Genomic DNA, 24071 nt, shown 5'->3' on the forward strand with positions numbered 1-24071 from the left:
TGCCTCTGCCTGTCTGGGTGTTGCTTCCTTAAACTAACATCTGAGCCTGTCACAGTCCCCAAGTGATATGTCATCTCTTACAGTGCTGCCGTGACAGGGTTGTTCCTGCGTTTCAGCTCGGAGCACCATCATTAACTTCCATCTTCTCCCTGCCTGGCTCCTCTAGCTGCTGGTCTATGCCCTGCTTAGGGGCTGAGCTGGTTCCTAATGTAATTGTACACTGGGACGTCAGGCTTAAGGAAGGGGACTAATTACACAGGTGTTACAGTGGGCGTTAGCCGCGTCACGGCCCAGGGCAGTGTTCAGAAGGCAGCTTCGATGCTCTCTTTAGTAACACCTGTTCTGTGTCAGCGCTCACGTCACGTGCACCTTTCTTATAGTCATCCTAGGAGGTAGGCATCGTTACCCACGGTACAGACGGGAAATGGGTGTTTGGGAGGTTTCAAAGATGTCTGGCGCTGCTCTGTGAGATGCTTCACGGCTCCCTCACCACAATGAGGGCTGTTTCACTTCAGCAGGTGTGCCTGGGAGTGGTTTTAATTTATCCCTACTGTGAGTGGGACTGAGTGTGTTCCTGTGTGCTAAGCCACCGTCACAGTTCCTTTCTGTGGCCTTGCACCATCTTTGAATGCATTCAAAACTGGAATAGCAAGGCTTTCTTCCTTATCAATCTCTAAAAGCAATTTTTGGCTTATCAATTATAAATACATTTTTTGTATCTTGTTTGTGTTTTAACTAAAATATTTATTTATACTTTGTGATTTCTGGGTACTTAGTTTAAAAGGACTCCGGTAGACCTTTTAAACATCAAATAATAAAACTGTGAAAGCTGGGGTAGGTAGACCTGGGTCATCTATCTTTGCTTTCCTGGAAACTAAATAGAATTATTCAAGACTTCTTTTGTTTTGTTTCGCTTAGTCAGAGGCTCTTAAGGGCAAAATAAAATGTGGGGAAAAGTAACAGAGAGATGCTTTTAAACAAATTTCTGAAGAATAAGTAATCAGAAGTGGCCATTGGTTTAGTAAGGGTGAGAAGCTATACAGAGATATATAGCTTCTATACTATCCCAACGTAGGGCATGGGGTAGGGGATGGGGGGTGGGAAGTAGGAACTTAAAAAAGGAAATATGTCTGTTTCTTTGCTTTCTCCTGTAAAACTCTAATCTTAGGGTTGGAGAGATGTGGAGAAGGCTCAGCTCTTCTACAGGACCCAAGTGAGGTTCCCAGCACCCACATCAGGAAGCTCAAAATGATCGATAGCTCTAGTTCAGAGGATCTGACACCCTCTGGCTTCCATGGAAAACAGCACACATGTGGTACAAACACATAAACTCATGAAGACACACATATATACATTTAAAATTTAAAATAAGTAAATCGTGTGTGTGTGTGTGTGATTTAAATCCCTCACCAAAACTGTAGTCTTCGAGCACAAATCACTGTGGAGGCTAGAGGCAAACTTTAGCACTAAACCCCAGGGGTTATCCTGCAGTCCCGAGCTGCAAGAGGAGCCCTGGCATCAGATCCTCAGCTCACACACCATGGTGAGTGCTAACCCCGACAGGAAGATAAAAACCACTCAAGTGGGCACACACAACAGATGCATCTATGGAAGGAAACGGCTCACTATGGAAAGAAATTATCAAAAATAAGACCGAGCTTTGCGTTTTGGAAAATAATGTATCGCAGGGATGCAAAACAACTCAGAGACTGGAAGATAAGTCAGAGGGATCTTTTCCGAGAGTAATAAAAAGATAAGACCGAAGGTAAAGGGTAGAAGGGGCAGGAGAGTGTGGGAGGGAATGGAGACATCCACCCTGCATCGCAGCTCATGGATCTTCAAAGGTGAGGCAGAAAGGGGAGAGAAAAGGCATCAGACTAAATAACCCTGGGAACCAAAGAAGAGTCCTCAGCTTGCCGACCATGGGACTGACGCTTGAATCCCCTGCTGGAGTGAGACCCCCATCAGAGTGCACGGTTGAGAGGTGCTGCAACTTTGGGGGCCAATGAGTAAATAAATCCCCAACCTCCAAGAGAGACAAAAATCCACGCAGGGCTTAGAAGTCAGCGTGCCTCCTTCTCAATCCTGGCGTCACAGGCAGTGACACTAGTGGAACAGTAGGTTCATGATTTTGATGGAAAAGTAAATTAGGCTGCATTGGTTTCCTTTCTCACCACTGTGACAAACCGCCTGGCAGAGTTAACTGACTGAAGAATGGGTGCGGTTCATCTCGACGGGGAAAGTGTGGAAGAGGGCACAGCTCGCCGATGTGTCAGCAGGGTCAGAGGCTGGTCAGGAAACCGAGAACCACAGTGATAGGGTTCTTTAGAGAAATAGATCCAATAGGATGAATGTGTGTGTGTGTGAGGGGGTGTGTATGAGTGTGCATGCGTGTGAGTGTGAGGACATGTGTGAGAATGTAAGTGTGTATGTGTGAGTGTGCCAATGTGAGTATTTAAGAAAGTATAAATGTGTGAGAGAGAATGTGTGTATGTGCATGAATGTGAGAATATGTGAGTGTATGAGTGTGTGTGTGTGAAAGAGAGTATGTGAGAGAGTGTGTGGAGAGAGTATGAATATATACATGAGTATGTGAGTATAAGTATGTGTATGTGTGTGTGAGAGAGAGAGGGGAGGGGGAGAGAATGAGTATGTGTATGCGTGTTTATGAGTGTGTGAGTGAGTGCATATGACTATGTGTGTATGAGAGAGTGTTGTTGTGGAGAGAGAGTATGAATGTGCATGTGTTAGTTAGTATATATGAGTGTATGCATGAGTGTGAGTGAGTATGTGGAGATAAGAGTGTGAGTGTGAGAGAATGAGTGTGTATGTACCTGAGTATGAGAGTGTATCTAAGTTAATGTGAGTTTGTGTGTATAAGTGTGTAGAAATAATATGAATGCATATGTGAATGCATGTGAGTGTGTGTGTGTGTGTGTGTGTGTGTGTGTGCATTAAATGGTTTATGTTTAAATAGTAACAGCAGCTGTCTCACAGTGGAGAGACAACCCATTAGTTGTCCAGTCCACAAGGCTGGGTGTCTTGGCAATCCCAATCTAGCACAAAAACCTGGGCGGTTCCTAAGAGCTGCTGGTCGTTAGACTGTGATGGAAGTCTGGAAACACTAACATCGGTGAAGGCTCATCCACAGAACTACAGAGAAAATCAACTCAATTCCGAAGCAAGATGATAGGCCAAGGGTGCTAAAGGTTCTTCCTCCTGCTTTCTGTCTGGCTGCTATAGGGGCTGGTACACACACACACACACACACACACACACACACACACACACACACACACACACACACACACACACACACGCGGCCTTCCCCGTCAGCTAGTGCAATCAAGACAGTTCTTAGTGAGGCTTCCAACTCACGTGAATCTAATATGTGACAAATTGATGTTACAACCATCTAGATCTACAACCCGTATAACCCTTTCTCCTTCCCACAACCCATTCCTCTGTAGATGTTAGTTCTATATACCAAAGCTTCCAGAACCTTCCAAAATAGCACCACTGGCTGGAGATGAAAGGGTGAAACACATAAGCCTACCCGGAGCATGTCACCTTTACAGCATATGCCACGGGTCCTGTAGCTAAGCTAGCACTAACTGAACATAAAGTTACAGCACTTTTCCTGAGTGTGGGAGCCGGGGAGCTGGGCACTGGAAGACATACCTGCCAGGACAGCAGGCTCTCCTTCAAGTGTCCCTGATTCCTGTGGTTTTGGTTGTGTGGCATGGTGCTGCCTGGGTACAGCCGGGCAAGTCTGAGGGCTCTGTTCCCTCATGAAACTACTGCTGGTCCTTCAACCAGTTTATAAGACTGTCCCTTCCATTGAGTCAGTGACACACAGGAGACACGCTGACAGTGTAAGGAAGGCAAGATTTTAAGGTCAGTGTGACAGAGGGCAGACAAAGTGTCAGTGACCATTAGTGGACCCTGTGTCCTCTGAGCCTCATTCATTCATTGGCCATCCAGTAGAGGACACGGATCTCTTTACAGTGAGTATAAGAATGGTACATACTCACTTTGGAGAGAGAAGATAAATCTGAAAGGGAGAAACAGACCACGTGGGTCTGTGACACAGGGAGCAAAGAGGTGGTTATGGCAGAAAGGAAAGCAAACCTGTTCAGAAAGAGTGTGGTTTCCCCAGGGAGAAGCAGAGAGGAAGCAGCAGCTACCCATGACCCTTCCGAGATGGACACGGGCGGAGCTCAGTCCACAGGCTTGCATGTCAGGAGTGTGCCCAGCCTGTCACCCTCTAAGCTCCGGCATCTTCCTCTGTAACTGTAATCCCCTGCCTCAGGTGCTCTGCAGCCTGTTGCATTCACACATACAGAGTGCTTCAGACAGCAACTGGAGCCTAGCTCAATGCTGCCGCCATCCCCCCATCTGGCTCCAGCAGGTTCTCTTGAGATGAGGACTCAGGGCGCGTCTCTCGGATGTGTTAGCGTCTCTCATCCCTTTTCTACTCCTTCTCGTTCTCATTTTTCTTCCCACTGAGGCTTTTCTACAAGTCAGTCCCCCATCTCCCCTTCATCTCACTGTGTCATGATTCATTGGACTTTTTTTTGGAGTCTCAACCTCTCTCAGGTACCCTTGACTTCTGGATCTGGGCCTGAATTCTACATCCCTAGACCCTTCCTGCCCCAAGCTCTCTAGGGATTTCTCAAAGACCCAGCTGGGGCAGTCGTTGTGTCTATGGGTAGAGCTTGCCTTGATGGGGCTGGTTTCTGAGGCCCATCGTTCCCCCTAACAGCATCTCATCTGTAGCATAAGTCGGTCACCTATGAGACCTGAGAGCTAATCTGTCCTGATCCTTGCCCAATGGCCACCTCTGGGTCCACTCCAGTCCCCCAGTGGACACTCCAGCCTTCTTGTCTGCAGTGGATTCAGAACTAACTCTAGCCATTGTGTGCATTTAGAGAAGAGAGGCAGAGTCTGCAGGTTGAACCCACATGCTATGGACCCAAGAGGATAGCACAGCCCATGGAAATAAATGTAGATCAAAGGAGGCAGAAGGGACCTGTCCACACAATGAGCACCCAAGATCCCAATGTCACATCAGCTGCTTCTTGAAACCTGAAGTGGCACTTGACCAGATGCTCCCATGAGTATTTCTGTCCTGAGTATAGCTTGCCTGATATGTGGGTGAGGGAAACAGAAGAGATCGTTGGAATGGTTACATTTGGCGGACTGTGAGGCCAGACACTTTCAGGAGGGGTTGGTCCTTAATCCTGACCATCAGCCGACAGGAGGACACACAGTTCCCACCAGGGTAGCAAACAGCAGAAGCATGGCGCTAGCCTTTCTCTGTCGGCCTCCAGGCTATGCAAACATGTGTTTGGGGAGACCTGTCCTGGGGAGTCTGGCATCGAAAACACATGCACCTGTGTATTCCAAGACTGGAGAGAGATAGGTGTGGCTGTCAGAAGTCTTGGCCCCCTCACACACCTCCTCTTTGAGCAAAAAGCCAGTAGCCTTCATGGGAGCTCAGTGCAGCCCAGCATGAGGCCAAAGCCCAGGCACAAGTCCCTTCCCATGTCGCATCCTGCCTGGGTTTTCCCACGGTCACTTACCTGAACACACAGCGATACACCTGCTGCTTCGGTTCTTACAGAGAAGGTGAGGACTGGCTGCCTCCACTCAGCAACCTGGGGCTCTCCCCTGGGTGGCTTTAAGGAAGCGCTTCGTACATAAACAACTAAAGCTTATTACAAAGATCAAACGACTCCCTTGAGGTTTGCAGCCAGCACATAGTAGGGCAGGGACCCACACTGGGCTCCTGCCAACATCTCTGCTGGCTCTTAGATACTTAATGGTAAACACTGAAGCTGGAGCCCCCAGATCAAGCTTTAGACGAGGTCAAAAGGCGATCACAGGGAAAGGTGTAAAGGGAGCCGTGCTGTGGCTTCTGGTGAGGGTCGCCTACAGTGCTACCACTGAGTGTCTTAAACAACAGCCAGCTCTGTCTCCAGGCTTTGCAAGCAACAAGTCCAACACCAGCGAGCGCTGCCCCCTCTCCAGAGTCTGGGAGATCTACTGCAGGCCTCTCATAGCTCCTGTTTATAGTGGTCCATCCTTTACTCCAGTGTCTACCCCCACCCCTACAGCCATCCCCTCTGGGTCCCTTACAAGGACATCCGTCACAGGGCTTAGAGCCCACTTTAATGCAGAATTGGATAATTTCAATCTCCTTAACTTACATCTGAAAAGAAAAACCAAATACAGTCATATCCTGAGGTTCCCAGTGGGCATGTATTCTTGGGTCTGCAATGCATCGTTACACTGGAGAGCATAAAGCACCAGGAGTGACAGACGTCACCTCTGATGACGAGTGCCAGGCCTGAGGCTCCCGCGCAGTGAGGCCATCTCCTCCCTGAGTGTCACCGACAGGGAAGGTTTCAATTTTGTCTGGGGCTAACCCAGTGACCCAGGAGAGCATCATCGGCACAGAGCACCAAGGGCATGCTCTCTGTCTGGCTTAGCCTTGGCTACCTTATGTTCCAGAACACAGAGCATCCAGTGTATCTGTGACAGCGGAAGACCTCCGGGGCTCATCTGTTCTCAGAACCCAGGTGTGCAAACATGAAGGGATGGTATCACTCTCCTCAGAGTGTCACTGAGTGGTCAGGCAAGGCTGCTTGCTCAAGTTTCTGCAGACCGGAATCAGAGAGAAGGGGATTCTGGCCCTCACCTGGCTTTCTCCTTACCCCCCACCTTTTATTCCCAGTCCAGGAGATAGCACTGCCCACATTCAGAGTGTTGAGTGTCAGAGTCAACTCTCCCTCGGGACTGCTGTCAGAGGCATTGTTCTGTTTTAGACGGTCAGTGGGATCTTGACATGTGCTGTCCCCTGTGTAGGACACCCTTACCCTAACCCCTTGCCTTTTATCCCATTTCTAGCTCAGCCTCCTAGAATCATCTCCAGGGCCACTCCCATAGAGATAAATAATTGCTAATGCATTTATTGAGCAATGTCTTAGTTAGGGTTTTACTGCTATAGGCAGACACCATGACCAAGGCAACTCTCATAAGGACAACATTTACTTGGGGCTGTCTTACAGGTTCAGAGGTTCAGTCCATTATCATCAAGGTGGGAACATGGCAGCATCTAGGCAGGCATGGTGCAGGAGGAGCTGAGAGTTCTACTTCTTCAGCTGAAGGCTGCTAGCAGAATATAGGCTTCCAGGCAGCTAGGATGAGGGTCTTAAAGCCCACACCCACAGTGCCACACCTCCTCCAACAAGGCCAGATAAGGAAACTGAGACTTGGGGACCATGGTCATCCCTGAATTATACCTAGAGCATTGCTCACACAGCTGCCCAGCACTGACGCTGACTTCATGAGTCTCCCTTCCCCCCAGCCTGCTCAATGCTTTAGCTGTGAGTTCTGCATCCTGGCACTCCAGAAGGGCAAGGCCTTGCTTTATCCTCTCCAGCCTCAGGTCCTGAGACTGCAGTCAGGGCTCAGAGAGCTTTGGCTGACCTGGTCTGCCTCAGGCTCTCTGGTACCTCCTCTGCTCCTTGAGGATCAGAGCATCCAAAGTTCTGTGCAATAAAATATTTCTGAGGCCATTGAGGGGGAAAGGGAAGTAGCATTCGGCTCTGTAGTGAGTGGAGGGGGCTAGGAAGTAACTTTTTCAAACTCAGAGTCCGGCCAACTGTTTGCCATCAGCCCGTCTATAGTTTGTTTGTCTGTATTTTAAGTTCTGAAACGGCCCAGTTTGTAAATCTTCATAGTTTATGCTCTGTTATAAAAACCAGGCAGGGTTGCTGATGGAAGGCTTGTGGTTAGGGAAATTATGAAGAAAGCTATGTCACTCAGGCCTGTTAGTTGGTGGGGGAGTGAGGGCTAGACCCCCCTACTTCTCTTCTTCAGGATAGCCTGAACCAGCACCAGACTGGCCCTGGGGAGAGAGGAGTCGGGGCTCTCGGCTGTAACAGAAAAGCCACCTACGTAATAAAGATACCCTGTATGGGAGGGTACCCTGCAGGGAGGGAGCACTCTGTGTGAGAAGAGCTGCCACCTCAAGGGGATGTCTGTGAGAGGAACCCTCTGTGCAGGGGCTCTACAGACAGGAAGTAGTCACTGTGTACTCCTGAGCCCTGGGTGGTCCACTTCAGAGAGCAAGCTGGCTTTTCAAAGTTTAGGGAAAAATTAATGAAAAATGATTGCAAGGGCTGGCCAACCTGTCCAGTCATCCTTCAGGGTGACAGGGTTGGGGACATTCATTGGAACACACACACACACACACACACACACACACACACACACCATGAAAGTCCCAGGTGGCACACAGCAAGTTTTGGGAGCATTGTGAGCAGAGACGTGCACAGTGTCCGTGGAACGGCTATGGCCACTCACACACAAGACATCAGAAAGTTAGAGACCTCAGCAGGCATCAGTCATGGCCTCTCAGATGCTGTTTCTGAGAGCTTGGTACATGGGCTGCTCTTACCTGTGACAGGCCACCCTCATTCTGTACACACACTACTGCAGGTGCTTCTGAGGTACAGCCTTGTTTAAGAAGCATCCAGCCAATCCCACCAAGGGCCTCACTTGTCCCAGGTCACACAGAGTTAGGGACACACCAACCTGTACTCTGTCTCCCTCTGAGCATTTCATACTGGAGACATGCATCAGGATTCAGGAGAAGATAGGATAACTTGCATTAGGTTTGTCATGGGTTCCTATGATTCATACCACCATTCATTCCTGCTTGCTTCCTCTTGCTGGGATGGAACACTGACCGAAGGGATCTTGGTGAGGGAAGGGTTTATTTGGCTTAAACTTCCATGTCATGGTTCATCACTGAGGAGAGCTGGCCTCAAGCAGGACAGGAACCTGGAGGCTGGACCTGAAGCAGAGACTGGAGGAGTGTTGCTTACGGGCTTGCTCCTCCTGGCTTGCTCAGTTTGCTTTCTTCTACTTCTGAGGGCCACATGCTTAGGAGTGACTCTGCCCACAGTGGGCTGGGCCCACTCTTTTAAGCATTAACTAAGAAAAGGCCCCAGGCTTGCCTGCAGGCCACTCTTACGGGGGCATTTTCCCGACTGAAAGCCTCTCTCCACAGATGACACTAGCTTGTGTCGAGTTGATAAACTAAGCACACAGCCTATTCGTGGAAGGCCCTGAGAAATGACTGGGTTTTACCTGTCATTCCACAGCTGGGTGCCCCTAATCTGTTGACCCTCATCCCTGTGGTGTCAAGGCTCCAGGGGTCCACTGCTCACCAGGGCTTGCTTTTCCTCTCTTTGTATGACTGGGACCCTCTTGCACAGTGACCTTGAGTGGTCTCCTGCTCCCTTTGGCCTAGTTTTTGCTGTCGACTCAGTGGGTGTCAGATCAATGAGTGGCTAGATCTTTCTCACATGTGTGTATACATATGTATGTGTATATGTACATGTTCATGTGTGAGTACATGTGTTTGGGTTAGCATGAATGTGTGTGTGTGTGTATGCGTGCATGTGCATACAGGCTTCTCCACCTTATATTTTCTTAAAACAGACTCTTTAGTTGAACTCAGAGCTTGCCAGTTGTCTAGACTGACAGCACGCCCAGGGATCCTCCTGTCTTTTCCAAGCAGAGGGTTTAGAGTCAGGCACCATGATATCCAGTCCTTTTATGTGGGTGCTGGGGATTGAACCTGGATCCTCTTGTTTAGACAAAAGCACTTTAAGGACTTCCCCATCTCTCTAGCCCTGTGGACCCTCCTTTGAGGCAACCAGAAGAGGTGGTCGATTGTCCTGATCCACCTCGGACCACAAGGGCCTAATTTGTCTTCAAATAAAGTTAGGAATAGTTGCTCACGAAGCCTTGCAGCTTAAGGGCCTGCCTGTCAATCAGTTCAGCCCAATAACCACTTATTAACAAACTCCCCTGCTCAGGCCATGACTTGGCACAGTCTCAGAGGGATGAAGACACACAGGAATGGTACACAGTGGCCATTCCTGCTCTGAGGACTTCCTGTTTCCGAAAATGTTAGTAAGACTTGGAATGTACAGCATTCAGCTTGGGCTCCCTATGCCTAGCCTATCAGGAAAGAGAAAACATGCTCCCATGAACTGGAAGGATGCTGGCCCAGCCCAGGAAGGATTTGGACAAGGCCATCACTGCCAGCAGAGGGATGGCCAGTCTCCAGAGCTGGGTCCTTCCAGTGAATGGTTATGGACCTCTGCACAGTCCCCAGTATCTCTCTCTCAGAACCATCTCTAAGTTTGTGTCATGGGAAGGAAAGAGCACAGGCTACACCCTAGAGTCATGCTTTTAACTGTCCATGGGATGCCAAACAGGCCAGCAATTCAGGCCCCTCACTTCCTGTTAACAGTGGTGATTCTTGCATGCAGACCTCACAGGAAACCTTGAATGTCAGTTGTTTTTCTGTTTCTGTGGCAAACTTCCCAACCAAAGGAGACCTTTGGAGAAATCTACCTTGGCTCATAGTTCCAGAGAGAGAGAGAGAGAGCTCACCGTGGCAGGGAATGGCAGCTGGTGGAAAGCGAGGCGATCAGAGCAGAAAGCTGGGAGCTGAGATCATCAAGCGTAAGCACATGTGACAGAGAATCTAGAAGTAGGGCAAAGGTTTAAGCTCTCAAAGCCTGCCCTAGAAATATACTTCCTCCAGCAAGGCTGCACCTCTCAAAGCCTTCCCCCAAACAGTGCCACCAACTGAGGCCCAAGTGTTTAAACAGTGGAACCTGGGGGCAGGACTTAAAAACTCTTAAATATGTGGCCTGGGCTATAACACACCATAGCTTCGTGTGTAAGCTGTAACATACATAACATAGGACAAGTTATTAAAAGCGCTGACTGCATTTAGTAGTTTCCAAAGTAATTTCTAGGGCCATGGAAACTTTTCTTTTTCTCCTATGAAGCCCACAGAGAGAAGCTTGGCCTTGGGTTGATGGGACCTGGGGTGGCAGCAGAGGGGACAGGTTCAGGGAGGCCTGCTCAGCATGTGGCCTCTGATCATCAAACTGCTCAGGCAGTCCCTGTCCGTGAAACTGGATGATCTTCTCAGGGAAGACCCAAGTTTATTCAAAAGGAAAATTCAAGAACAGTTGTCCTCGTTGCAAAAAGTAAAATATGCTATTGGTCCTCCTAAATATCCCACCCCTGAGGTCATGCGAGAGTCTGAGAGCCAATCAGATGGAGATAATGGAGTCAGTTGAGAGGGGATCCGAAATGACAAGGGGTAAGAATGGAAGTCCCTCGGGAGTTTACACACTACACTTCACCTCAGGAACCCACATGCTGCATGCAGAATAAATCCACCTGCCATGTCCTCTTCCCCCACTGGACCACAACATCAGAAGCAGATTTTAGGGGACCTGTGGATAACATCCTTTACAGAGCATGAACCTCAGAACTAGGAATGGTCATATCTCAGGCACCGCCATGTTATTGACTTAGCAATCACGTATTGAGTGCTGTAGATGCTGGGCATGGTGATAAAGATAGGAAACATGGGTGTGTCTACCTTCTGAGAGCTTCTGTCTGAAGAACATGACCAACTAAGAAAAGGTTTCTCACCATGGGTTGCAGTGACTGATGGAAACACACGTGTGGCGCCTGCCGTGAGGCACCATCAGGATGGGTTTGCTGACGTTGGGTCGGGAGAGTTCGGGGAAGGTTGTTGGAGGAAATGACTGCTCAGTTCAGTCTTGGAGATCACAGCAAAGGCAAGCAGAAGGGGTCAGAGGGAAGTATGATATAGGAGGGGTGGGAGAATTGAGCCAGCACCATATTGTGCAAGCCGCATTAGCTGAGTTGTAGAGTTTGGATCAATACAGACCCACACCCCTCAGGGAGCAATGTGTCTGCGGGGAAGACCCCCTCATCCTCAACTCCAAGGCTTAACAATAGTGAGGAGCCATGCAGCCTGGGAGAGGAAAACTATACAAATACAGAGGATAACCCACCCCATACACTGAGGGAATTCTGGGAAACACTCACTTGAAAGAGGATCTGGGGAAATAGATTAAGAAGTTGAGAATAAGGGGTGGGTGGTGGCTCTGCAGGAAAGAGTACTGACTACTCTTCCACAGGACCTAGGTTCTGCTTCCAGTATTCATGTGCTGGCCAACAACTGCCTGTAACTACAGTTCCAGAGGACCTACTACCTCTTCTGATGTCCTGGCCACTGTATTTGCATGGTACCTAGGTATACATGCAGGCCAAACACCCAGACACACAAAATAAATAAATAAATCTAGATAAAAAGAAAGTCTGAATACATTTTTCCTCTTAGACACACATAAGGTTCGTCTGAACACTAGGGTTCCAAAAAGTCCTGCAATAGAGCACCAACTGAAACTGTGTACACACACGCACACATGCATGCACGCGCGCACGCACACACACACACACACACACACGAGAATAGCACTTTAAAAGCCTCATGGAGCACTGTGAGGGCTGGGTAGCCATGCTTCCTACCAGAGCCTTATCTGCACAGAAGGTATTTTGAGTTTCTGGGCCAGAGGTCTTGGCCACCATTGCTGAGGCGCGTTCCTGCCTTGGGGAACTCTGAGTGTCTCTGAGCAGATGGAAGAGTGCTGTTCCTGATAACCTGGGCCTCATTGTTACCAGTCGCACGTAGCCAGCCCCGTCTACTCTATCTAAAATGCTCGTCAAAATGCACGGTCATGGTCACTGCTGGCACAGATCCCACTAATGACTTCAAAGCAGCAGCTGAAATGGAAACGTGCCCTCAGCTGTACATCAGCAAAGCGGCCAGCACCCATCAGCCTGAAGGACCTCCTTAGCCTTGTCCCTGGGGTGGAGGAGCGGTGCTACTGTCCAAAGGGCTGTGCTTGGGTTCCCCTGCCTGTTAGTGGGGGTGGGGATGTAAATGGGCAGCCTCTAGCCTTTATATGAGGACGCTGTGGAAGAGGCCAGGAGGTTTCCAAATAGGAAGTATGGACTGGAAGACCCGATCCCAAGGAGAGGCTCTGGCTGGAGTGCTGAGGTAACCCAGACCATCTTTGCATAGGTTGCCTGGGTCAGTCCTGGACTCTGAGCCAGGGACCGTGAGCTGAAGAGTACAACATGGCCACCCTTCCTGAGAACACTTACAATGGATTATGATAAGCCTTGAAAGGCCTATCTGATCAATGATGTGCAGCCTCCCAGGGTGAGATTTGAGATGCACTCTTGATGTCAGCAGAACTCCCCGCCACTGTTCAAGCACAGCTCCTCGAACCCTCAAGAGCTGCCCTGGACTTTCCACACAGAAGAGCAGTGTATTCTGAGCCAACCCTCTCCTATTATGATACCATGACTTCTGTGATATCATCTTTCCAGGCCAGACAAGTTCTCTGTCTGGTCCATTAACCAGTGTCACCCTGTTGCCTTCATTTATTCTGCAAGCATGAATTGAGAGCATCCTAGGTGCTAAGAGCTAATCGTGGACGAGACGGACAAGCGCTGTTCTCTTGAGTCGGGTGATAAGAAAGAAATTTAAAGTCAAAGATAATGTTACATGCAGAGCCCTGCTCTAAGCCCTTAGGGCTTTCACTGGGGAGAGAGATGGATCCAAACAACTAGTGTCTTGTTCAGGAAGACCGGAAACCCGCTCATCCTAGCTCACCTGGAAAGGCCATGGGGCGGGAGGCATGCTAGCCATCGATATGCTGTAGAAACCTAGGTCAGTAGTAAACTCCAATGGCACCTTCTCATCTGCTGATTCTTCTCCAACCACCGTCTCTGTTCTCTTCAGAAGAGGTGTCTCCATGTCTAAAAACGATGTGTGCAAGGCTGAGAGAGTAAGGTACAGGGTCGGGTGAGCACAAGTCACGTGAGAGAAGGTGAGAGGATTGGTGGAGCTCAGGGGGATGAGGAGGGTTCTCTGCAGGAGAGCTCGCTCTAGGCCTCAGACTTATAAACTTCACTGAAACTGTGCAGAGGCACAAAGTTGAGAGACTGCCATCCATCCCATCTAGAACACGGGGAGAGAGTGATGGTTCCTCTCCTATCTCCAACCCTCTGTCCTTGGGTATCTATAGCTGGGTTCCCCTGGTCCTCTAGAGTGGGCAAGATTCTGAGTCCCTGGCCTATACCCAGGTGTAGGTAGCTCGTGAGGCAGGACTGAGGAAGGGACAAAGGGACGGGCATGACAGTTAGTGAAGGCAAGGGCAAGCTTGACAATAAATGGAAGGGCTGCCCAGTGCAGATAAGAGAGGCACCACTGGGGAGTGCTGCAGGATAAATGCAAGTATCCCAATGGTGTGACACCCACCTACCTGCCACTGACCTTGATGTGAAGCAAAGTGTCAGATGCATGGACTAGGGAGTCAGGGCAGGGGCAGCAGCCAGGGACGTGGAGAGCTGCGATCACTAGTGCCAAGCCCTCTGTGTTTAGTAGGCTTCCCCATGTTGTGTCTGGCAATCTGTTCTTGTTAGACACATGTGAAGAGTGCTGTCATCAGAGAATGTTGGGCCAGAGCCCTTGGAGGAGGTGAGGCCAAGCTGTATCATGTGCACCTGGGTCCTTGAAGGAATGGGGACAACAGAATTGAATGCTGTCACAGTCACCTCAGCTTGACATGTAGGTTTCTCCCACTTTAGTGAAGATTTCAAGACTTGTAAGAAAGGCACCTGTCTGATGGCACTAAACTCTGGGACTTAAACCACTTTGTCCCCAAAGGCCATGCTCTTGCCATACCACCACATGACTTACCAAGACCTGTGACATCTTCTAGGACATCTTCATGGCTGGTCTGGGTGCCCTGCACAGGGCACAGGTACTCCAGGTAAAGATATGGAGAAACTGCTTTTCTGAAGCTCATGTAAATAACACTCAGAGGAAGAAGACAGCCTGGCCCTAGTGTTTCCCACGGGGGCAGAGTCCTCAGGGCTCACCTGCTAGCCCAAGAGGACATGGGCCACTATGTACTGTAGAGTTGGTCTTTAGAGGATGACAGTGGAGTGGTGCCATCATCTTCAGTGACATGGTGGCTATCCAACAGATCTGGGGTTCAATGGCTAAGGCACAAGATCCACATAGACAACTTACCATATTGTATGATGTTCAGACACTCTGGGTCTTGCTTTCATCACTTCTAAATTGGGATGCTGTGTGTCCCAGTGACCTCACGTAAAGAAAACAGGAGATAACACAGTAAACGCCTGTGAACTACAGGCACTGACTGAGTGTTGAGTGTTATGATTATATGAAAAGCATGGGTTCAAGGTCAAGGGTCTTTCTCTTAGATTAACCCAAAGACACTAGCTTGTCATTGTGTCACAGCTGCCCACAAGATCTGTGGATAGCACCTTGGTAGCCCCAATGAGGATATAAATCAACTGTTTGCAGTGTGGTTTAGACAGAAGATGGTCGAACTTTTATGATCAGAATCCCTGGGGCTTTTTATCCTAGTGACTCAAGGGCTTTCTCTCTGAAGAGATTTGAGCTAGGGAAGGAAAGTGGTTTTCTAATTTACTAGGTGTCCCGGGAGGATTCACTTTGGCAGTCAGCCTCCCGAATGAAGGTGGGCTTTGCTCCTTCTGAGCAGGGTAGCAGCGAGAGCCGATGCGCTGATGTTGGAGAACCAGGTCAGGAGAAGGGATGTGATATCAGTCAGGAAGAATGGCCTGGAGGGCTTGCAGGGCTGTGAATGTGCTGCGGGCTGCAGCCTTTGGTGCTTAACAGCACTGACCGGGCGACTTGACATCTGGAGCTAACACGTGCTGTCCTCTCTCCATCCAGATTGTGTTCCGGAAGATCAGCGATGTGAAACGAGAAGAAGAGGAGAGGATGAAACGGAAGAACGAGGCCCCCCTTATCCTGCCTCCTGACCACCCTGTCAGGAGGCTCTTCCAGAGGTTCCGACAGCAGAAAGAAGCCAGGCTGGCAGCCGAGAGAGGCGGCCGGGACCTGGATGACCTGGATGTAGAGAAGGGCAATGCCCTCACGGACCATACCTCAGCCAACCACAGCCTGGTGAAGGCCAGTGTGGTCACGGTGCGTGAGAGTCCCGCCACGCCTGTGTCCTTCCAGGCAGCCTCCACCTCCACAGTGTCAGACCACGCCAAGCTGCATGCACCGGGATCCGAGTGCCTAGGTCCCAAGGCAGGCGGCGGCGACCCTGCCAAGCGCAAAGGCTGGGCCCGCTTCAAAGATGCCTGTGGGAAGGGTGAGGATTGGAACAAGGTGTCCAAGGCAGAGTCCATGGAGACGCTGCCTGAGAGGACAAAGGCATCGGGCGAGGCCACGCTGAAGAAGACAGACTCCTGTGACAGTGGAATCACCAAGAGTGACCTGCGCTTGGACAATGTGGGTGAGGCCAGGAGTCCCCAGGACCGGAGCCCCATCTTGGCCGAGGTCAAGCATTCTTTCTACCCCATCCCCGAGCAGACACTGCAGGCCACAGTGCTGGAGGTGAAGCATGAGCTGAAGGAAGACATCAGGGCCTTGAATGCCAAAATGGCCTCCATTGAGAAGCAGCTGTCTGAGATTCTCAGGATACTCATGTCCAGAGGGTCCTCCCAGTCTCCCCAGGAGACGTGCGAGATCTCCAGGCCCCAGTCCCCAGAGTCAGACAGAGACATTTTTGGGGCAAGCTGAGAGGATCATTTCAAAACAAACAAAAAAATCAAAGACAAAAGCCTGCCCCCCTGCCCCTGACACTCCCCACCGCACCAAACACATGACCAACAACTTTCAAACTGGGCTTTTTCTGACAGGAAGTCAAAGTCAGACCAAGTGGCTTAGGTGTGCCTGCGTGGTCTCTGGAAAACATAAGAGGGAACATGGCAAGGAACCCTACCATGTAAGATGGCAGCTGTGTTGGACTAGCCATTGACAGTTGTTGAAGAAGGGGCATTACATCCATCGAAAGAGCATTTCCTCTAACATGGTTTACTGATGTGATATTTTTAAAGGGTTAAAACTACCAGGTAAGGGCAGCAGCCATGTAGAGACTGGTGGAAGAACCCTGAAAACCTTTCACAAATAGACTACACTGGGCTTCTTTACCAAGACCCCTGAAGACCACAGCAGGCACAGGACTTCTGGGCATTCACCACCCTCAAGTAGCCCTGTCTGACACCACCTGTTTTTCTACTCTCGTCTTTTGTAACAAGCTCGTGATAGGGGAGCTTGACGGGCTGGAAGAGCCTTCCCACTCTAACGGTAGAGGTGGCGCATTGGGTGCTGTGCGTGGACACACAGGCTGGGCCCCTCAGGTTTCCTTGCCCAGAAGAGGTGAGGCAAGAGTAAGGGCTGGAGAGGGCCCTGCAGGGGCTCTGAGTGGGTTCTGTTGCATGGTCCAACGCCTGCTCCTGTGGACGGTTGGTGTGGAAGCTCCCTAACCCCAGGGGACCCTCCGGAGCTGCACCATTTACAGGCCTCATGACACGAGCTCCTCTCCTTCTCCCTCGACCTACCTTTTCCTAAGCTTGTCCATGGCTTTCCTCAGGGTGTAGGGCATCGACCGGAAGGGGCAGGCGCCCAGTATTGATTTCCTAACAAAGCAGACACACATACAACCTCAAAAAAAAAAATGATTGTAGCAAGTACTAGGTTTCTATTTTGATTCTCATGGGGATTTCTGTCCAATGCATGGGGTCATTAGAGGACACGTGGGAGCCACACTTAGCCTTATTTGAAAGCCAACCTATTTCCTACTCTAAAAATAATGGCAGGACCATGATAATTCTCTCTTAGGGAGCTGGAGAAAAACAACGAAGCATTGGTTTTCAAAATATCTCAGTAATGAGCTGGAGGATGTGACAGTGGAACTATGGCCTGGGGGAAGGAGGGGGCTCGGAGCCATGGTCACGGGGCCATCTCCATGCCATCCAAATTCCCACATCATGGTGCTCAGGGACACTCGCTGCCTCGATCACTTGAGGACAGGTTGTTTGTTCTTCCTTCAATGGCATGAGACAGGACGGAGGAACTGGCTCAGGTGCATACCTGGCCGGATGTCAGGGGTCTAACTCTGCCAGTGAGCCTGGAAGGTCAGCTCTACCGTGAGATCTGAGAGAGCAGTTGGGACAACAAGTGACATGGGCACCTCTGCTTAGCTTTGCTTGGCTGTTGCAATTCAGAATGTCAGCCTCTCTAGGGAACCTGACACTCTGGACCTGTTCTACCAAAGATACTTACTGTTCTGCTTGGTGGCTACGGCACATGCTGGGACTTGATCCTGGACAGCCCTGGGACGTCAAGAGTGTACACACATGTAGTTTTTCATGCAATGCATAGGGGCTGGTTCATGGCATCCCTAGACCAAGACATGGCAGAATTCAAAGACACCCACGGATGACCATGGGTAAAACTAGGCCTGCAGTCTCTTGAGCTGCTGCCAAACACCACTTGGAACAGAGACTGTGAAGTACTGGAGTTGCATATGCCAGCTGCCCCTGCGTGTCTCACAAGACCACCCCTCACATATGCTTATTAGCCTGGTTCTAAAGTCAAGGAACTGCTCAGCTTAGGGTAGATGGACCTCACAGCCATGCAACATTCGGCCTCAGAAGCACTTGCTCCTAGAGATCTCTCTGGAACTCTCTGGGATTTAATGACCCTCTAGCAACTTGCCAGCTATAGAGCAGAGACCCCACTGCTCCTTGACTGAGCTTTGAGGAGGGGGTAAACCTCCTTATGGTGTATCTCCCTATCTTAGGGATTCAGATGCTGGGGTTCAGGTAAACCCGCCCTTGTTACAGGACAGGTGACAGATAAAGCTTTGGGCTGCTCTCTGGGGTCAGTGCACATGAGGCTGAAGTCCCATTAGACTGAGGTCCATACCCTGGAAGGGGTGGCTCTGCCCATCTTGGGGTTCTAGGTTGTCTGGGGCTTCGGTTCCTTCTGGTGACAGTGAAGAACTGAGGGTGGCTTCTAGTTTTCTCCATTTCTACAGCAGTTTTGCTAGGATTGCCTTCTCCGAAACAAATTTTAAATGAACCAACCCATGTCTCTTTACTGTCATGGCATGCACTGGGCCGGAGGCAGGTCTTGAGCAAGGACCACAGGACGTGGATACATGGCCTGCACCTTCCGGCTTTAGCTGTTACCTGGTGGTTGAGGAGAGACTGGGAAACAAAGAGTTACCATGTGCAGACTGAACACAGAGATTTCAGATGAATTATGCTTCGAGACACTTTGTCCTTTTTTGGGGGGGGGACAAACACACAGTGTGGTGCACCACTGTCTGGTAAGTGCTGGCTACCTGGTCTCTCTAAGCGAGCTTCTGTGGATGTCATCCGTAGTGAAGTGCCATTTCCCAGAGGCTATCCTGACAGGTGACTGATGGACTGCTCTCCTCCTGAGGGTGTGGGCATCAGATCCAAAATGTCAGTCGATGTTCTGGCTGTGGTGGGCATGCGGCCTCATCAGCCTTGCCCTCCCAGGGCAGTGGCAGGTTCCTCCACGGGGCATGTGACAGCCTTTGCGTTGCCGTGATCTCGCATGGCCGACCCCACTTCTCTGCTTACTGCTGGAGCAGGGCCCAAGTGTTTTGGCTGCTGTGCCTGCTGCCACAGCTCCCATCAGACTTGCTTTTGTTTGTTTTTGGTGCTGGAGGTCCAAGTTAGGCCTTTGTTTATGCTTAGGGATGAGCTCTGCCACTGAATGATACCTCAGGCTCCCCATTTCTTGCTTCCATGTCTTGTTCTCTGGTTCCTAGGGTCCTGTTTTAGCCTCCACCTCTTAGAGTCTCTGCTGCTTCAACAGCAGGGATAATTGGGCAAGGGGTAGAAACACACCACCACCCCACCATCCGCAGGCTTCAGCCTCCGTATCCTACAGTGGAAGGAGAGAATATTAAGCCAAAATGCTGGGTGTGTCCAGGTTGGAACAGGGACTGAGTGAACTCTCCAGAAACACCAGTCAGAGACAGACATCTCACAGGTATACTCTGTGGGCTCTCAGGAGCCCTGGTGAAGGTACACGTCGTAGATGTGCACGCAACTAATTGTTTGTATTTTGTTTCGCAATAAAGATGTTTAGCCTTAAGACCCTTGAGTGGAAGTCCAGCTGCCGTGGGGGTGCCGGTACCCCTTTTTACCCCATCTCCTTGTGCCACTTAGGAAAGAGACCTGCCTAAATTCACTCCGGCCCTTGGACACCCTCTCCCACCCAAAGGTCCCTGTCGCTGTTGCTGCTCCAGGTACTGCCTTCTCTCTCGCTTCAATAACAACTATCCTCCCCAGCTCCTGTGCTCTCTTCCCGGAGGAGTCCTCAGTGTCCTTGAAGCACCGACCCTAAGCTTCCAAGAAAGGACCATTTCCCACCCAAGGCGTTGTTGGTGTGGAGACACGTACCTTGCCACCTCTCACACAGTTCAAAGGAGTCAGCGTGAATTTACCTGCAGCTTAAAGGTCAGTCTCAAAAGTGAAACGCCAGTCTTCACGCTAGTGTATCTGGACCTTTCAAGGAGGTCTGGACTTTCCTGCGGGTGCCAGACCTGGTGGGGGCGTCTCCACCTGCCACTTGACCTTCCTTAGAGCCACTGACTCTTTATACCTGTGACTTCCGAGTCATCCCATCGACCCATTAGTCCTTGAGAAGTTCACAGCTCTCCTTTCAGAAGATAGACCGCTTCTCAGTAAGGACGCATCGTGCCCTCCCTGTACTCCCGTGAGTGTAGCCTCTTATTATTCAGATGCTGTATTTCGGCATCAGTTGGAGACTGTCCACATTCAAGTTGCAAGGACATTCATACTCATGAGCAGTTCGTCATTCCGGGGCTTCTCATACGAACGCTCTCCATCAAATCCTGCCAAATCCTTTATCGGGATTTTTTTTTTTCTTTTTCCCTCTGTCCGAATGAGCATGAATAAACAAGTGAGAAGGAACCAAGGCTATTTTTGTGGTCAGCCGAGGATGCTGCCAAGAGCTCCCCTGTGTGGCTGTGTGGATGTGGAGAACATGTGGGCACTCCACGGATGATACCCCCTTTTCTTGACATTTTTAAACAAGCACAAATGATATTTGTAAAAAAAAAAAAGTTTAATTTTATTTATTATGGTAATAAACTATTTTATACGTGATACTTGTGTTTGCCTTTGCTTACTTACGTCATTCAGTGAGGTGTTTTCTTTTCTTCCAGCTGTTCTCTGCTCGGTTCCCACAGCCTACAAGAGTGGCTGGCTTACCACCACCTGGAACTCCAGCTCCAGGTGACCCAATACCCTCTTCTGGCCCTCGGAGCCATCTGCACACACATAGCATGCAAAATGTAACAATCAATCTTTAAAAAGAAATTATATGGGAAGCCCTGATGTGGATGGTGCCTCACATTAGTCAGGTTTCACATCGCTGTGGTAAAATACCAGACAAAGCAACTCTTGGAGAGGATTTATTTCAGCTCATGGCTTGAGGGTGCAGTCCACCCACCAGGGCAGGGAAATCATGGCAGCAGGAGCATGAGGCAGCCCGTCACATGTCCTACAGCATCCCCTGGAAGCAGAGAGGGGTGGATGCTGGAGCTCAGCTCTCTCCCTTTCCCTGTCCTGGCCCCGCCCCCTTTATGCTGTCTAGCATCTTGACCCAGGCAATGGTGCCACCCACACTCAGGCTGGGCCTTCCTGATCTAGCAATCCCTCAGAGACGGGTCAGAGATCTGTCTTCGGCGGTAATCCTAGATTCTGTCAAGTTGACAGCCAATATGAACCTACAACAGACTGGGGAGAAATATGAAGTTGTAGAGACAGCATACATCATGTCTAAGTGCTGTTCACGGAGTGATCCAGGGCAAAGTGGGGCGACCTTGTTCTCTCAGGAAGTTCTGCCATGAACATGAGAGGATGCCTTTAAGATCTCGGTCTTAAAGATCCGGGTCCATCACAGCCAAACCACAACAAAGGCCCTGCCTCCCATCACAATGGCATCAAGTTACAGCGTGAGTGTGAGAGTTGATGACCCACCTTCACCTCGTAGCATTTGCCTTTAACACTCCTCTTAGGTTCATCTCCCGTTTAAAAGTGATGGCTTTCATCTTGAACCACTTGACATGGAGTTCGAATAAAATATATCCATGCTTTTCCTTACTTTTGAAAACCGTCCCAGCGCTCCCTGAATGACTGTCAGCAGCACTGGGTTCTCACCCTGCTCCCCTCAGTTCCCAGAGCTATTGAGGCAGAGGCCCGCTTGCCTCATGCAGTCTGACTCAGTGTTATCCCACAGGTGCTGAGTCAGACTTCACAGGACGGCCATCTTGTGACCATAACATCCCAAAAACACTTCTCTCCTGCAGACAGAGGAGCTTAATTCTGAGATGAGATCCATTATGTGAAGACAAAGTCAGGACGTGGAAACATCGCTAGCCACACAACAAGCACATGGTGTTTTTAAGGACATCCCTTCAGCCCCTATGTCATTACTTTACAGAAGGGCACGGCAATACTAATGGCATTGTTTGAATTCCCAAACAACTAGTGCTCATTTCAAACGCGTCACTAATAAAGGGCTGAGCATTAACTGTATCTTTAATCTTTAATGGTTAAAACAAAGAGACAAACCCACACATGGGATATTTGTAAGTAATCAAGTAGACTAGAAACAGATAAAACTAGCTCATACTACCTTTGAGGTAACAAGTGGCATTCAACCCTATTGCATACATACATCCTGATATGTTTGCTAGAAGTATAAACATTATCGTTAACTTCTAGTACTTAGCCAACCAAAAGTCGTATTTTAGGAAAGCAAAGAAAAAAAAATCTCAATTTCTGTAAGGGGAGCTCCACCACTGCTACCGCATACACTTGCTAACAGCTAGATCCTACAGGTATAAGCAATTTTCTCTCTAGGCCATCATCCTCAAGAGGACAAACCCCGTGTTCTCACACAACTTGCAAGCATAAGGCCAATTCAGCATCCTATGTGGCTCCAAGATGTCACTGTGATGACAGCAGGACTTTGGTTGGCATTGGGCATCCTGCCTCCTTCCTCGGGTACTGGCTGGGTGGTTGCCTAGTTGCTCATGGACCCAGGTCAGGGGTCAGAGGGTCCTGGGGCTGGCAGTGACTCGGGGCCTCATCCAGTGTGCTTCCATAACTGTCCCGGGAGTTGTCCTGGCGGATGGGGTGATCGACCAGAACCCAGAATCAAGGGTCCATCTACAGCGAGTGGGGACTGCAGAGGAAGATGCTCCCCTATCATTTACATTGGGGAGAAGGCAAAGGTGGGACAACAGAGCCCTGGATAATCCACACAGAGGGCTAACAGCCAATATCCACTAGCTGCTGAGACCGTGACTGAATCAGATCGGTTTAATGAACTTCAGGATTGTTATGGCCAACCACTCACCGGCTCTTCCAGTGTAGACTCATGGGTAGGTTTGCCCTTCTACAAATGGCTTCTCTGCAAGAGTTCAACGTCGCCTGACTTATTTACAGATGCCCCTCATTAGACAGCTCCCTACAGCCATTCTTACTTGAAGGCTTCAGCCAGACTCCCTCTGGCTGACCACAATACTTACACTCTGTTGATCCAGGAAACCACACCCATTTCAGTGATGGCCCCCCACATGCTTTGAACTTCCCAGCACCCCACAGTTGCCTGCCCTGTGTCCCTCTGATTACCAAGCCGCTGCTGAGGTTACTAATGTCCAGTTTACCTGTCTCTTTCTGGCTTGTGCTTTGTTCAGGGAGCACAGTGTGCCCATCCCAGGCCATCAACCTCTTTCTTGCAAGCACGGCAGCTAGGAAGAAAGGGGATCTGCCTAATGGCGGGGTTTGCAATATGAGGGTGCATTTTCCATTGAGCTGACATTCCCAGGGATGATTCGGGACACAATGCCCAGTTGATCTTTCACTTGATTGTCACGTAGTCAAAAATTCATATAGTCGTGTTAATCATTCACTCCAAATACCACACAGAGAGCTTCAGAGCTTAAAGCTCCTTCTCTCCCCTCCCCCATGAACCCATAGCCACACAGAACCACAGTGACACTTGTCAGCAGCTGTCCAGCATCTGTCTAGAGGGATGAAGTATCAAGACACATGTGTTTAGATCTCAAAATTTTTATTGAAAAATATCCAAAATAAGCCTAGAAAAAAATCAGAATTATCTATGTAGCAAAAAAGGTTCTGCTTTAAAAAAAAGAGAG

At 49.6% G+C, this 24071-nt stretch overlaps 1 protein-coding gene across 2 annotated transcripts in view; it reads left to right on the plus strand.

The window, feature by feature from the left end:
* Kcnh1 (potassium voltage-gated channel subfamily H member 1) overlaps window positions 1–18350 on the plus strand; it is a 298193-nt gene extending 279843 nt beyond the window's left edge. For both annotated transcript variants that reach the window (XM_032915372.1, XM_032915373.1), the window contains exon 11: window positions 15719–18350. In XM_032915372.1, coding sequence (XP_032771263.1) covers window positions 15719–16576 — 858 coding nt within the window. In that variant the 3' untranslated portion in view covers window positions 16577–18350. The remainder of the gene's footprint in view (window positions 1–15718) is intronic.
* Window positions 18351–24071: the final 5721 nt, after the last annotated feature.

This window comes from Rattus rattus, chromosome 10 (genome assembly GCF_011064425.1).
Source record: "Rattus rattus isolate New Zealand chromosome 10, Rrattus_CSIRO_v1, whole genome shotgun sequence".
NCBI lineage: Eukaryota > Metazoa > Chordata > Mammalia > Rodentia > Muridae > Rattus > Rattus rattus.